Source organism: Schistocerca piceifrons, chromosome 1 (genome assembly GCF_021461385.2).
Source record: "Schistocerca piceifrons isolate TAMUIC-IGC-003096 chromosome 1, iqSchPice1.1, whole genome shotgun sequence".
In the NCBI taxonomy this organism is placed as follows: domain Eukaryota; kingdom Metazoa; phylum Arthropoda; class Insecta; order Orthoptera; family Acrididae; genus Schistocerca; species Schistocerca piceifrons.
The window spans coordinates 671,416,456-671,431,854 of NC_060138.1; the positions used below are offsets into that span (position 1 = coordinate 671,416,456).

A 15,399-nucleotide genomic window follows, 5' to 3' on the forward strand; every position below is an offset into this window, starting at 1 on the left:
ATAAATTTGAGCAGCCACCATTTGTCGCATTGAGTTGTCCCTTGCTCACGACCAGCAGGCAGCGACAGCTTGCAGGCGCCTTGCCACGTTAACAGTTCTCTAAACAGGCGGCTCCATCAGTGAACAGAAATAAGTCATGCCCTTGGTGCTATTCATGGCACAAATGCCGAGATTGCCTGCCCAGACAAGCACAGTGTTACTCTTGTGGCAAGAAAGGTTACATACAATCTGTATGTTTGCAATGGAACAAACATAAGACTTCTGCCCACTCACAAAAATCTAGTCACAAGTCCCATATAATACATGCAGTGTATTCAAAGCCTGCAGCAGGTATTAGTAAAACTAGCAAGCAAACAGTTTCTTCAGTGCTGTGCCAGTCCAACATATGTTTTGTTCATTTGGATCTTAATGGAAAACGTGTGAAATTTCAGCTGGACATGGGTGCCTCTGTTACATTGCTGAATCGTAACACACAAACTGTTAGGATCCCCACCCATCTAAAACTAGCACACACCTCACGGCTTGTAATGGACAATTACGCAATTGTGAGAACATATTTGGCCTTGATTCATTTGATTTCTTTGGCTTTCACATTCAGGACAATGTGTTATCAGTGACTGTATTCAATGCCAATGACAGTGTAGCTTGCTTGCTGAAAGAATTCCCTGAACTCTCTTCTGAAGGTTTAGGCAAAGCTAAAATTTTTCTGCACATATTACTATGAAAGAGTATGCTCAGTCAAAATTTTGCCGGGCCAGAACTGATCCCATAGCATTACGAGACAATGTGGCTGCTGAATTTACAGAATTGCAAGATAGTGGAGTTATTGTACCCATACAAGTTAGTCAATGGGCAAGTCCACTGGTTTTGTTCCCCTAACCTTCAGGCCGCGTTTGCCTCTGTGTTGACTTAAAGTCTACAGTCAACCCACGAACTGTGATTGATACTTATCCATTGACACACCCAGAGGATCTCATGAAAAGATTAGATGCTGGTCGCTACTTTTCAAAAATTGATTTGCATGATGCATATCTTCAAATACCACTAGATGGCAAATCTCAAACCAATTGTGTTGTGAACACTCATTTGAGGTTGTTTAAATATTAGCGTTTGCCTTTTGGCAATTCTTCCGCACCTGCCATTTTCCAACAGTATTTGGATCAGCTGACTGCTCAAGTACCAAAGTGTTCAAATTATTTGGATGATATTGTCGTAGGAGGTCGTACACCTGAAGAACACATTGCAAATTTGCGTGTTTTGTTTCGTGTTTTATCTTATGCAGGACTAAAGCGTATACTGGACACGTGTGATTTTTTTAAACCTGGGTTGCAGTATCTTGGTCATGTCATAAACAGTCAAGGTGTACCTCCTCTTCAGTCACATTTGTTAGCCACATGTGATCTGCCAGTTCCTTGCAATGTCACAGAATTGCAGTCAGTCTTATGCATCACTTGCATTGCAGGAACATCCCCTTTGTTTGGACAGATGAGTGCCAAGAAGCTTTTCAAAAACTTAGAGAGACAATGGCTATCATGTGAGGTGTCACGAAATTCCACCACTGTTTGTATAGCAGAACGTTCTACTTAGTAACGAATCACCAGCCATTGTAGTCCTCGTTTCATCCGATGAAGCCAGTTCCTGTACAAACTGCCTAAAAATTGCAAAGATGGGCTTTGTTGTTGTCTCAATACCAGTATGAGATTGAGCATCATCCAACAGCTCAACAAGGTAACGCGGACACACTTTCACATCTTCCGATTGGCCTTGATACAGACTTTGATGCTTCTGCTGCATCTTGTTGTCACATCGATGCTCAGTAATCTAAATTGCTTCAATACTTTCTTCTGAACTACAGGACGATTTTACAGGCCACAGAAGCTGGTTCAGATTTGAACATTCTCCTAAAATACATTTGCACATATTGGCTTCACTCATTGCACAGCATAACAAACCCAGTAGAGTGCTGAGACTTTGCATGTCCACATAGCCTCGCTGTACAAAAAGATGTGACCCCTGTTCAAAATGACAGAGGACAGCCATGTGTGTTGATACCCAAAGCTTTGCAAAAAGAAGTGTTACAGATACTTCACCAAGGACACTGGTGGATTGTTTGTACGAAACAGTTAGTGCACTGCCACTGTACTTGGCAGGATACAGACACCGAAATAGAACAGATGTCACAGTGTCATGCATATGTGGAAAATCGGTTGGCTCTGTCACAAAAATTCTCTACTCTGTCTAAGTCGCAATCACCATAGGAACATGTGCACATACACTTTGTGGGATCTTTTTGGAGCATTCATTGGTTGATTGTGGTAGATTCCTATAGCAAATTTCCTTTTGCTGTGCCAATGAACACGACATCATCATGTAGCACAGCTCAGGCGTTGTCATCTAATTTTTGCCTCTAAGGTTTCCTGAAGTCATAGTGTCGGACAACGGCCCACAGTTCATACCAAATGAATTTGAAACATTCTGTGAACGCAATGGCATACAGCATCTAACTAGTGTATCGTTCCATCCACAGTCAAACGGCAAAGCGGAACGTTTTGTCAGAATCTTCAAGCAACAGATGGTCAAACTTCACACTGCACACACCATGCATCAAGCATTGCAACTGTTTCTTGCCTTCTGTTGTTTGCAATCATGAGATGGACCATCGCAAGTGGTATTGCTTCATGGCCGCCATCATCGGATACAGCTCCACCAGCTCCAGTGCCGATGGAAGGCCACAAGTATCGCTTCATGCTGCATGATGTTGTGTTTTTCAGGGTTTCTAGTGGGCAGCAGACGGTGGGTGTGAGGCAAGATCCTTCATCAACTGGGCGCATTCATGTTTCTCATTTCAGGCCCAAATGGATTGCAGTGCCAACACCACAATCAAATTTGCCACTGCCACCTGCACAGTGATCCTTCTGCATCTCTTCCCCCAGATTCACGAACCCGAGAACAGAGCTGCCACAGCAGCCGCCAGATGGTGTCATCATGACACTGCGGGACGACCCTGTTGAGACGGAGCCTGCGCCTCCTCTGGTCCTACTGATAGAGCTGGACCTGCCCACACCGCAGCAGGCACGACCTGAGGTCTGACGTCCCATGCAACCACAGCTTCCGGTCCGTCAGAGCATCCATGCTCCTGCCTCCCCCCCCCCCCCCCCGTTGCCATGCTCCATATACACCATATACAACAACAGTCTGTCGCTTTGGGAAGGGGGAGGAATGTAACAGCATAAAGTCAGCACCGGCACGCCAGTCGAGAACGAGGGAGAAGAGAGCTGTGAGAAGAGGCCAGCCAATCCTACACTAACCTGCCTCTCTCCAGACAGCAGGTGAAGAGGACATAAGTGCCGCACCCCGACTAGTGACTGCCTACTTCAATAGCAGCTTCAATGCTAGGCACTTCGTTAGCAGACACATCATAGCCTCTTCATTAGAATCTCTGCGTAGCTCATTCAGAGATATGCAGTCACTGCAAAGACTGATTATTTTGTATGTTGCCCTTTGCTTGTGACACAACTGTGTAACATCAAAGTTAAGTATTTGTAATTGTCTAGTTATAATAAAAGACATTAATATGAGTTGTCTGATTGATTATCTAGCAAACCGGGTATGCAGGATTCCTAGACACAACAAATAACATACGTTTAGCATTCTGTCTATGTCAAACACACATGTAGAAGATAGCTTTTGGCTTTCTTAGCATGATTTCTGATTTCATTTTTTAGAATACATTTTGTAAACAACTCCAATCAAGTTACACAGTTTACATATGGACTGGGCTTCACACAAAGCTTTGTACTTACAACCCACTTGCATTCACTTCTACCTTCACAATAATCGCAGAATAATGCTCCAAACGTTTTTAACTTATTTCCTACAAAACCCACAGTGCTTTCTCTGGTATTCCGAACCTCTTATCTCTTCTTGAAAGCCAACCATTTACTCCCAGTATATATCTATTGTCTAGCTTAAGTAGTTTCCTCGCATGGTAAACTGTAGTTGTAAGCAAAACAATGAGCTTGAATTTAATACATCCTGACACAACCAAGAAAAATTTCTGGCCCTTACATCAATTCAAGGAAACTATAGTTGCCAACTAGGTCCCAGAACTGTAAAGAGGTAAGTGTAGTAACATTTCAAACAGATTTTACCTATACTTCCAGGCACAGATATCTGTCCCTGGCCAATGTCAAGATCCACAAATACAGGCCTCCTGCCCATTCGAACAGCATAATTAAGAAGCAAACGACAAAGTGTTGACTTTCCAACATCAGTAGGTCCAACTATCATAGTGATGGGTCCTCGGGTATTCTCTTCTGCTGCTTTTTCTCTCAGTTTTTCTAGGCACGCATGGGCATTTAGATACATTATCTAAACAGAGAGAAAAAAACAGAATAATTAGACAGAATCAAACGATGGAAAAATCTAGGATGGAATAATGACAGTATTATGAAAAGGACAGATCGCAACTCACCATATAGCCAGACTGGCCTCAGCAGCCAGACACACTGGTCATATGTGTGCGAGCTGTGTAAGCGTAGCAGAGATGTTGAGTTGCAGACAGGCACAACAAAAAGACTACTAAACACACACACACACACACACACACACACACACACACACACACACACACACACACCATAAGAAGGCCTTCTGGCTGAAAGCTTACATGTTTAGTAGTCTTTTTGTTGTGCCTGTCTACGACTCAACATCTCTAATAAGCAGTGAGTAGCAATCTATCCTTTTCATAATGTAATAATTAGACTAAGAAATATTTACAACATGTAATGTGTTTAAAATGCAAACAGTACTACTTTCCACATGTTGGCACCCAGTAACAACATGACCATGGCTTTGTTAGTATTACATGATCCGGAAGTAGCACGACCTATGTAGTTATCAAAATATTTTGAAATTAACTTGCCTTCTATTTTTTTTTTTTTTTAATCCCATAAACTGTAACTGCACCAAATCTGCCTGAAATACCTTGATTCTTTACACAGTTTCCTCCGAAAATTTCTGGCAGGCACCCTTAATGGAACGTAAGAATTTGACTTTTGCACAAAAATAAGGTGAACATGTAAACTATCGATTACTTGAATGTAGGATTAGGCTACAGAGAAAAGAATTTGAGGCCGCTTCCTCCAATGCCGTGAACACACCCCAGATCTTGCAAAGGACATAAATTTGGTTCTGGCAAAATTTACTGCAGACATATACTACAAAGCTGGCTTTGGATTATTACAGGGTTATTTCATGTGAACAGATTATATATAAAAGCCGACTAAATGACTTTTATTATCAAACATACACTAATTATTTTTTACAAATAACTTACGACAGGAGTTTCCTTTGCAATGTAGCTCACATCAACTTTGCCTCTCAGCTCCACAACACACCCTTTCCAAGTAAAGACAGCTACTTTTGCTCCAGTGGTGAAAGTATACGCCTTTCCCTTTACAAGTTCAGTACCAAAAATTTCGGCAACACCATTTTTCAGCTGTGAACATAAATTAATTGTGTTTTAATTGAAATACTTTGACATAAGATTTTAAAAGAATACTGAAGAGACCATGACCATTGTTAAGCTAACAAAGAAACACAGCCAATTAATAACTTAATGTCCTGTAAGAACAAAGAGCATCCTGAGGTACAAATTCAACAGCAGCCCATAGTAAAGTAGTGGTTTTGCCATTCTTCATCATTAAGAGCAGCAATCCCCACCGCTCTGGTCCCATGTCCAAACACTACCTTCTATTGAAGCAGAAGTGACAGCTAGATCGTGTGGTAAGTAACGCAAGGTATTGGTAATTAAGTCTTCCCATCATCAGATTATCAGGTGAGATGAGCACCATCCTTTGCATCATGTCCAGTATCCTCAGTGTCAGTATTTGATGTGCAAAATGGCAGTCTAAGGCGATCAATAGAAATCACAGTTGGGGAGATCAATGGCAAGGAGAGGTCCCCAGTGGTGCAAATCAACTTTTTGCAACTACATGTACGGTGGTGTAGGTTAAGGATCCAAGTATCACATCCTGAAGCCATACACCCAGGTGAGCCCTTGTTTATGAGGAAAAAAACAGCCTGTTTCTATAGAGCATTAAATTAATACCACACTTTCGACTACTGCCGTAGTGTAATGGGCAACGTAACAAACTGGAAAACAGAAGATTGCAGTTACGAATCTTGTCACATTCCTATAATTTCTCTTTTATTTTTAAATTCTATTTTCATTCAGTTATTTGCCTCAAATTTTCTAATCCTTTGCTAAATCATTTCTATCATTGTATTAAGTTCCTCGTTTGTTCTCTTTCTCCCATTGGGCTCAAAATCATTGATGGATTTGCAGTTACCAATCACATATCAGTTATTTTTTGCTTCTTTTTTGCATTTCCCTTTTGCATTTGTTTTATGAGTGTGCAGCATTTAAAATGTTCAGCAACGCAAATTCATCAACCGGCAAATGTCATCATGAAAGAATAGAGGAATTTGATGAAGAACCTATGTGAATGTAGAAAGACAGCTTTTATAGTTTGTCCATTGTGCGAGAACAATCTGTTTTTCAAATGACTGTGCGATGATTACCATATAAAAAAACTGTACATCTCTCAATGAAAAATAAATTTTTGTGACTGTTGCACAATCAATATGAATACTGATAACTATTCTTTTTTAGTTGCTTTATCAGTATTTTTAAATGATTAAATATCACAATAAATAAATAAAAAGAATTACAACCACATGGTCAAAGATTCCAAATGAAAAAAGAAAGACAGGAAGACAATATGAGACCAAATAAGAAATTTATACAATCGTTAAAACGACTTGGCAACAGATTAGAAAATTTAAAAACATTCCATTTGAAGCAGATAACTGAAGAAAAATAAAATAAAAGTTATAAGAATATGACAGGATTCGTACCTAGCACTTTCAGTTTTCCAGTTGGCACACTGCCCATTATGCTATGGCAGCAGTCCAAAGGCTGGTGTTAATTTACTCTATACAGAAACAGGCTAAATTGTTTTTTGGCTTTTATTCATACACAAGAGCCCACCGGAATGAATGAGTTCAGGGTGAGATACCTGGGTTCTTAACCTACACCACCATATGGATGGTTGCAAAAAGTCGATTGCAACACTAGGGACCTCTCCTTGTGAGACCAACTTTAAATGTCTTTTTGACCAAGAAATGTATGTTGTACAGCATGCAGTGGATGCAAAGGCTTGTACCCTGTGTCTTGTCTGGCAGATCTATTCACACGTGCAAAGTACACAAATATGAAAAGGTCACTAGTATGATATTATCTTGAGGCGGATTGACTGAAACCGGCAAGTGTGTGAATATAACTGTTGAATGAAGCATTAGGCTTAGATGAGTGTAATTCACCAGCTGACTGAATTGGTCAGCCACTGACCAGTTCTGCCCCTGTAGCATTAAGCTTTTCCTTGATAGTAGCATGTAGACCCAGGAGTAGAATGGATAATTTGTGGCACTGGACACAGAGTTGAATGGCATTATAAACATTCAATTAAGGCTTTTCTGATAGACAGAAATCTGTGGTTGAATAAGCTGCATGCTTAACAAAACAAAGTGATTTGAATATTCCTGACTTGAGCAACCTGTCTTGGTCAGACAGGCACTCCAAAATGAGCAATCCATCTAAAAGGAAATGGGATGGCAATCGTTTTAGCCATAGTAAAGAGGACCACAGTTTCCAGCTCAACCATTTCTGAATATAATGAATTTTTATGGGAAGATTCTACAATGTTTTGGTTGGATATGTACAAAGTTCCAGCACAATATCTACTTTAGTTTCATTTTTACAGCCTCTCATAGCTTACACCACCCAGGCACCTTGCTAAACTTTGATGACTTTTACGAAAAGCACTCTTAACTTACAAGTGCCTGCTTTTGTATACTTAAACAACTTTTTTTAATGAATAGGAATATATTATTGATCAGGTTTTTAAAACATCTAGTGGCTACTGTACTACTCCAAAAATGATAGCTCATTCATTGTGCAACTGGGAAAGCTCATTTTTAACCAGCCAAAAATCATTATTTTAAGGACTGATTCAGCCAAGGATTCCTGTCTGCCCTTCTCTTTCAAAATATATGCAACTGCAAATCTGATGAAACAGTTTTGGGTGCCAAATTTTACATTTCTTTGGGGAGGACTATATTTCAACTGTATGTTTTTTTAGTGTTTTTTTAGCTTGATACACCCAAAAATGATATTTTTTATGTTTTAGAAGCTATCTACTTTAATTTTGGACCCATCCCAGCTTATACGTGAAATGACTCTTCGAAATTCACCACTGAAATTTGTTTCACAATTTTGAAACATTATGGAAAACATTGCCAAATGTTTTTACACCATCACTGGAGGAATATACATATTCTCTGAACAATCAGTTCCTCAGTGGGATTGATCTTATGATCAGCTTTCTCTGAGAAAGTTTTGTGCCTGAACCAGTTTGAGTGTTCTGTGAAATGAACCATGAAGTGCCTGATGCTTCTTTCTTCAGCGACTGAGGTGGTAATGACTGTCATATGACTTCACCATTTTATAATGGTGAAAGTCAGCTTAAGCCCTTGAAAGAAATGTCACAGTTGGAATAGAGCTAGTTCTAGATACAGAAAATTTCCAGTGATTGTGTGTGCAGCAGCATTATCTGCATAGTGTAAACATACGAAGGCAACAAATTTGGTTAGGTCATGAGTAAAGCTGACGAATGGCACCAAACGTTTAAAATGATGCAAAATGTGTGTCCCATCAATATTGTATAGGCCATCACTTTCTCCCAATCCTTCTGACACATCACACCTCATTACCTTTGAGTTATCACTAAATAAGGAATCATCTGTAATGTTCAGCCAAGGCTCAAGTTTGTTCTACTAACATGCTCACTGCAGTCAAATATTACTATATCTCAACAATTTTAACCCTTCACACTTCCTGTATTCCCAAATTACCCAACCGGCAACTGTTACATTGAATGTTTATGTGCAATGTAGCTATGTATAGGTCCAGATTTCTTGTAGCCGATTTCAATTTCGAGAAGTAAAAAAACTTTACCTAAATGTTGTGGCTAACTGATTCATAATGTTTTCCAACTGAAACCTGTTGGGAGACCTGCAGTTCATTGTATCTGCTACTCTATTCGTAGTCACAAAGTGTTAAAGGAAATTTAATCCAGGACTTCTGCAGCACATAATATAGAGGAACTACAAGTACTTCCGGTGACCATTTGTAAATACACAATGAAATAATGAGTAATGTTGCTGCAGGTAAAACGTAAGTGTTCAAGACTATGACTGTATTATTAGGTTTCTGCTGCACTATCAAAGCATCAATTGAAGAAAATATAGAAACTGATTCAAGATGAAAAGTGACAGTAACAAAAACTAATAACCTTAGTACAGTCTATAACGGAATAATAAACCATACAAAACACAAAACCTACCTCCAAGTTCACTTTCTCGTTCTTGCTTTCGACCTCGAATCTCAGTTCGCAGTCTGGGTCTAACTTAAATTCTTGTGTTGGTACCTCACTCATTTCTATTTTTTTCCGGCGTCCGATCAAATATTAACTACGTTCAGAAGAGTATCATGCAACACATCAGTAAATCACAGAAATGTTAACTTTTGCTTGTACACACTTGATTGGAGAACTTAAAACATAAACTCCAAAGTACAAACAAGCTGTGACACAACCAAAGATACTTGTGGTCTTGAACCAGCGCGAAAGACAGTCATCTGTTCACACCATTGAGTAAATATTTACTCTATGGTTCATACTCGCATTCCGTCGACTCGAAATGGAAATTTCAGGCCGAGTCACAGTAGATGTCAACGGAATTGAACTGACTAACACTTCACGTCGCCGTTAAATGGTGAAGGATTCACGCTAGATGAATCGTCAACACGACATCTATTCGTTAAGCCCAGTGCGAAACGATGAGAGTATGGCATCAGTATTGAGCAGCTAAGAACGATAAAGTTTATTAATGGCCAAAGCAAACTTCATAACACTTATTCTTAATCAGTGTAATATAGTAAATTGCTGAGAAGAGAAGCAACATTTTTATCGGTATGTAATGGAATACACAGAGCTTGTCTACCTTATCCACCATTTTTCCTTGAATGGCAAATAACGTACTTTTCAACAGACTTTACATTTTTCACTTAATAAAAGATTATTTAATGGAAATGTATGTCCTTATTTATACACAGTACAGGAGTCAGCCCAGTTCTGTTATTGTAACACCTAAATATTTTCGTTTTCAAATATCTGATCTCACTTACGGAAGACCATTCAATGGAAAATATATCCAAGTCGTCTCGGAACATTTGTTACTTTGGATTATATTAGATTAGATGTGCTTTACGTGCCTATTCATCCACAGTGAGGAGATCCTGTGGGATGTGGAATATGTCAGAAAACAAGAATACACAATAAATGTTTACAAAATAAGAACAGATCGCTAATTTGCCTTCCACAGATCCGAAATAAAAAAAACGCTTGAGCATCTTTGCATTTAAAAGATATAAAACTTGTCATCAAATATTAAATGATCGGTACACTTAGGGGCACATGATAATTCTTAGGCTGTTGTCGCCACACATTATCAAATAAAAAGAAGGAAACAGTTATATCACTTATTTACAATGGTCGCTTTACTACTCAGAATTTGTACAGAAGTCAGATTCTACGCAATATTAGCATTGTGTGATATTATTAATAACATACACACATTAGTCAGGTCTGTTAAGAAATTCGCCAACACACTAGAAGGAGTTGGCCACCAGCAAACCCTCTAGACTCTTCTGTAGCTGAACATTATTGTTAGTTAAACTTTTATGGATGCTGATATGTTATTGAGAATGTCTATTGCTGGATAGTAGACACCTTTCTGAACTAAAATAAATGACTTTATATCTTTGAGGAAGTTTTTCTTATTTCTAGTATTGATTCCATGGTCTGAGCTATTGATTTGAAAAAAAAAAGATATATTTTTAATGATAAATGTCAGTAAGAAATAAATATATTGGGAAGCAATCATCTGCAGGACGTTCTCGAGTTCACACCACAAATAATTCATACTGCATGTTTTTTGGTTCAGAAAACTTTAGCTTGGCTTGATGAGTTAGCCCAGAAAATAGCCCGTATGACATTATAGAATGAAAGGAAGCATAGTACACTCGTTTTTCATTTTTGTGTCAACTATATCTCGTAACTCAGGAGAAACAAAATTGGCGTTCTGCAGATTGAAGTGTGGAATGTCAGATCTCTTAAACGGGTGGGCAGGGTAGAAAATGGATAGAATAAAGTTGGATATAGTGGGAATTAGTAAAGTTTGGTGGCAGGAAGAACAACACTTCTGGTCAGGTGAATACAGGGTTATAAAAACAAAATCAAATAGAGGTATGCAGGAGTAGGTTTAATAATGAATAAAAAAATTAGTAGCCCCAGTAAGCTACTATGAATAGCATATTGAACCCATTATTGTAGCCAAGATAGACATGAAGCCCATACCTACCACAGTAGTACAAGGACATGCCAAATAGCTCTGCAGATGACGAAGAGATGGAAAAAATATATGATGAGATAAAATAAATTATTCAGATAGTGAAGGGAGGAGAACATTTAATAGTCATGGGGGACTGGAATTCGATAGTAGGAGAAGGATGAGAAGAAAAAGTAGTAGGTGAATGTGGAATGGGGGTAAGGAATGAAACAGGAACCCTTCTGGTAGAATTTTGCACAAAGCATAACTTAATGATAGCTAACACTTGGTTCAAGAATCATGAATGACTGTTGTACAAGTGGAAGAGGCCTGGGGACACTGGAAGGTTTCAGATACAATATATAATGAGAAGACAGAGATTTAGGAACCAGGTTTTAAATTGTAAGACATTTCAAGGGGCAGATGTAGACTCTAACCACAATCTATTGGTTATGAACTGTAGATTAAAACTGAAGAAACTGCAAAAAGGCAGGAATTTAGAAGATGGGACCTGTATAAAGTGAAAGAACCAGAGGTTGTAGAGAGTTTCGGAGAGAGCATTAGGGAACGATCGACAAGAATGGGGAAAAGAAATATGGTAGAAGAAGAATGGGTAGCTTTGAGAGATGAAGTAGTGAAGGTAACAGAGGATCAAGTAGGTAGAAAGACGAGGGCTAGTAGAAATCCTTGTGCAACAGAAGAGATATTGAATTTAATGGATGGAAGGAGAAAATATAAAAATGCAGCAAATGAAGCAGGCAAAAAGGATTACAAACGTCTCAAAAACGAGATCGACATGAAGTGCAAAATGGCTAAGCAGGGATGGCTAGAGGATAAATGTAAGGATGTAGAGGCATATATCACTAGGGGTATGATAGACACTGCCTACAGGAAAATTAAAGAGACCCTTAGAGAAAAGAGAACCACTTGTATGAATATCAAGAGCCGAGATGACAAACCAGTACTAAGCAAAGAAGGGAAAGCCGACAGGTGGAAGGAGTATATAGAACTATACAAGGGTGATGTTCCTGAGGGTAATATTATGGGGATGGAAGAGGATGTAGATGAAGATGATACTGTGTGCAGAGTTTGACAGAGCACCGAAAGACCTAAGTCGAAACAAGACTCTGGGAGTAGACACCATTCGATTAGAACTACTGATAGCCTTGGGAGAGCCAGTCATGATAAAACTCTACCATCTGGTGAACAAGATATATGAGACAGGCGAAGTACTCTCAGACTTCAAGAAGAATATAATAATTCCAATACCAAAGAAAGCAGTTGTTGACAGGTATCAAAATTCCTGAACTATCAGCTTATTAAGTCACAGCTGCAACATACTAATACTAATTCTTTACAGACGAATGGAAAGACTGGTAGAATCCGACCTCGAGGAAGATCGGTTGTATTCCATAGAAATGTTGGAACATGTGAGGCAATACTGACCCTACGACTTATCATAGAAGATAGATTAAGGAAAGGAAAATCTATGTTTCAGGCATTTGTAGACTTAGAGAAAGCTTCTGACAATGTTGACTGGAATACTGTCTTTCTAATCCTGTAGGCGGCAGGGGTCAAATACAAGGGGTGAAAGGCTATTTACAAGTTGTACAGAAACCAAATGGCATTTATAAGAGTCGAGGGGCATGAAACGGAAGCAGTGGTTGGGAAGGGAGTGAGACAGGGTTGTAAGTTTATCCCTAATATTATTCAATCTCTATACTGAGCAAGCAGTAAAGGAAACAAAAGAAAAAATTGGAGTGGGAATTAAAACTTTGAGGTTTGCTGATGACACTGTAATTCTGTCAGAGACAGGCCGATTACGTCTCTCTTTCTAAGACACAGTGGTGCAATTCGCAGGAAGAATTATAAGAGACATGCACATGCATGGTTGATTTTCCATCTGTATTGTTTCATATCATAGGCCATCAGTTGTTGACAAAGTATTATACTTAGTAGTAGGGGATGCATGATATGTTCGCATTTGAGTATGAGGTTTATGAAGTATGTCTTTGTGTAAAGGAAATTATTATGTCCAGTTGTAAGGAAGGTAGTCATATTTCCATTTCCAGAGCCACTGCCTACAGCAGGGAATATTTCCGATACTTCGCTCATTGTCGAATGCCATTCAATTGAGACCGCGATTGTAACATTTAATTGAAAGTATAATGATAAAACATATATGTGGCCGGTTTTCTAGAATAATCCCGTGTATGCATGGCCTGTGGTGGGAATGATTCACGTTTCCCGTTAACGGCAGCATCCGTCTGAATGCAAAGGCCTGTTGGAGTGTAGGAATGTATCTGAGTTAACTTTACCATCCTCTAGAAGACCGAATAGCGAACTAATACTTAGTATGTTTGGATAGCTTTCGTGATCGAGTGGAAATTTGAGAATGAACATGAATGTGTGTTTGCGTTTGACTGTTATTCCCTCCCATGTAAATTGTTTGGTTGACTGCTTCTGCAAATTTCGCGCCTTTATTTGGTTGAGAGAAGATCGATTGTGGGGTGTGCATCTAGCAGGTGAAAGAGACATTTGATTGTTCTCTACAAATGACAAACACCTTAGTTGGCTTGTAAATTATAGGGATGATTTGGAATCTGTTACATAAGAGAGATCGGTATTCGCTTATGGAAATATCATTTTTCATCTGTTTGTTTCTAGTTACTCAGTGGTCTAGAGCACACTCCACTTAGCTAAAGTTTCGGGTTTGTAGAGAAATAATTTGCGTTTTATATCTTCGGACTTATGTTGTGTGAGCGATCGGGCGACTTCTGCTGTGTGCTTGATATCGAGAAGTACTGCAAAAATGATATAATATTATGACTGCAAAAATGATATAATATTATGATAAACGTTGCGAAAGTACTTGTGTCCTTGTAATCCCCGAGTCTGGAAATGTGCATAGAAAAGTGAGCAAGGAAGGAAGCAGATTCGGATCAGAAACATTAACGGGTTTGTGCCGAGGGGAAACGATCGCGAATTTGTAGAAGAGTTCTGAGAGCGACTTCGGTCTGCTGAGGGTGCCCTGGGATTATTTTGTGTGACAAAGGATATGAATTGTATGTTTACTAGATCGACATGGTACATTTTGATATATTGCTGGGATGGTGATCGGTTTCACGCTCCAATATTCTTGTGAGTCTGGTATGTATTTGATGATCTGTAGACAAATATGCGAGGTTTCGTTGTTGGTGCGATTTGGTGATCAGTGTAAAATAGTTTATTGACGCTGAATGTCACGTCTGTAGAAAGAAAGAAAAGGCTGATGGTGTTTCCCTAGGACTGAGGAGCATCGTGACATATAGCCGGTGTGAGTGCAGGCACACCATAATGTTTTTGGGTGCTGTACAGATATAAAAGATAACTGCACTGTTTGTGTAAAATGTGTATGTATTGTAAAGTTACTGTGTCTTACATTGTGAAAAATGTTTATGTATTACATTGTAAAGTTACTATAGTTTATGTTGTGGCATGACTAGGAAGGTTGCTGTGTGTCCTATCATGAGGGACATATAGATTCAACACATCAATAACCGTGAGGGTATGAGAGAGATATTTTATGTGGGAAATTATATGCGAAATAAATACTGAGATTCGTTGCAGAATCATAGTCATCAAAAGGAGACATTTCCTGTACATTGATCGGTGTCGGACTGTAGCAGCAACAGTAATTTTTAATTGTAGTTACACAGGTAAATATCTTCCTGGCTTCCAATATTCTTGTGAGTCTGGTATGTATTTGATGATCTGTGGACAACTTTGTGGGTTTAACTGTCAATGCAATTTAGCGATCTGTGCAAAATAATTTTACCTCTGAAAGTCCCAGAAAGAAAAGGTGGATGGTGCTTCGATAGTGGCGGCACCAGTAATTCGGTGGGTAAA

At 39.0% G+C, this 15,399-nt stretch overlaps 1 protein-coding gene across 1 annotated transcript in view; it reads right to left on the reverse strand.

Annotated features, from left to right (window-relative positions):
- LOC124786728 (protein CLP1 homolog) overlaps window positions 1-9,712 on the reverse strand; it is a 64,386-nt gene extending 54,674 nt beyond the window's left edge. Inside the window, exons 1-3 of the mRNA XM_047254286.1 lie at window positions 9,468-9,712; window positions 5,339-5,500; window positions 4,152-4,371 (exon numbers count right to left, since the gene is read on the reverse strand). Coding sequence (XP_047110242.1) covers window positions 4,152-4,371; window positions 5,339-5,500; window positions 9,468-9,560 — 475 coding nt within the window. The 5' untranslated portion in view covers window positions 9,561-9,712. The remainder of the gene's footprint in view (window positions 1-4,151; window positions 4,372-5,338; window positions 5,501-9,467) is intronic.
- Between the last annotated feature and the right edge of the window lie 5,687 nt (window positions 9,713-15,399).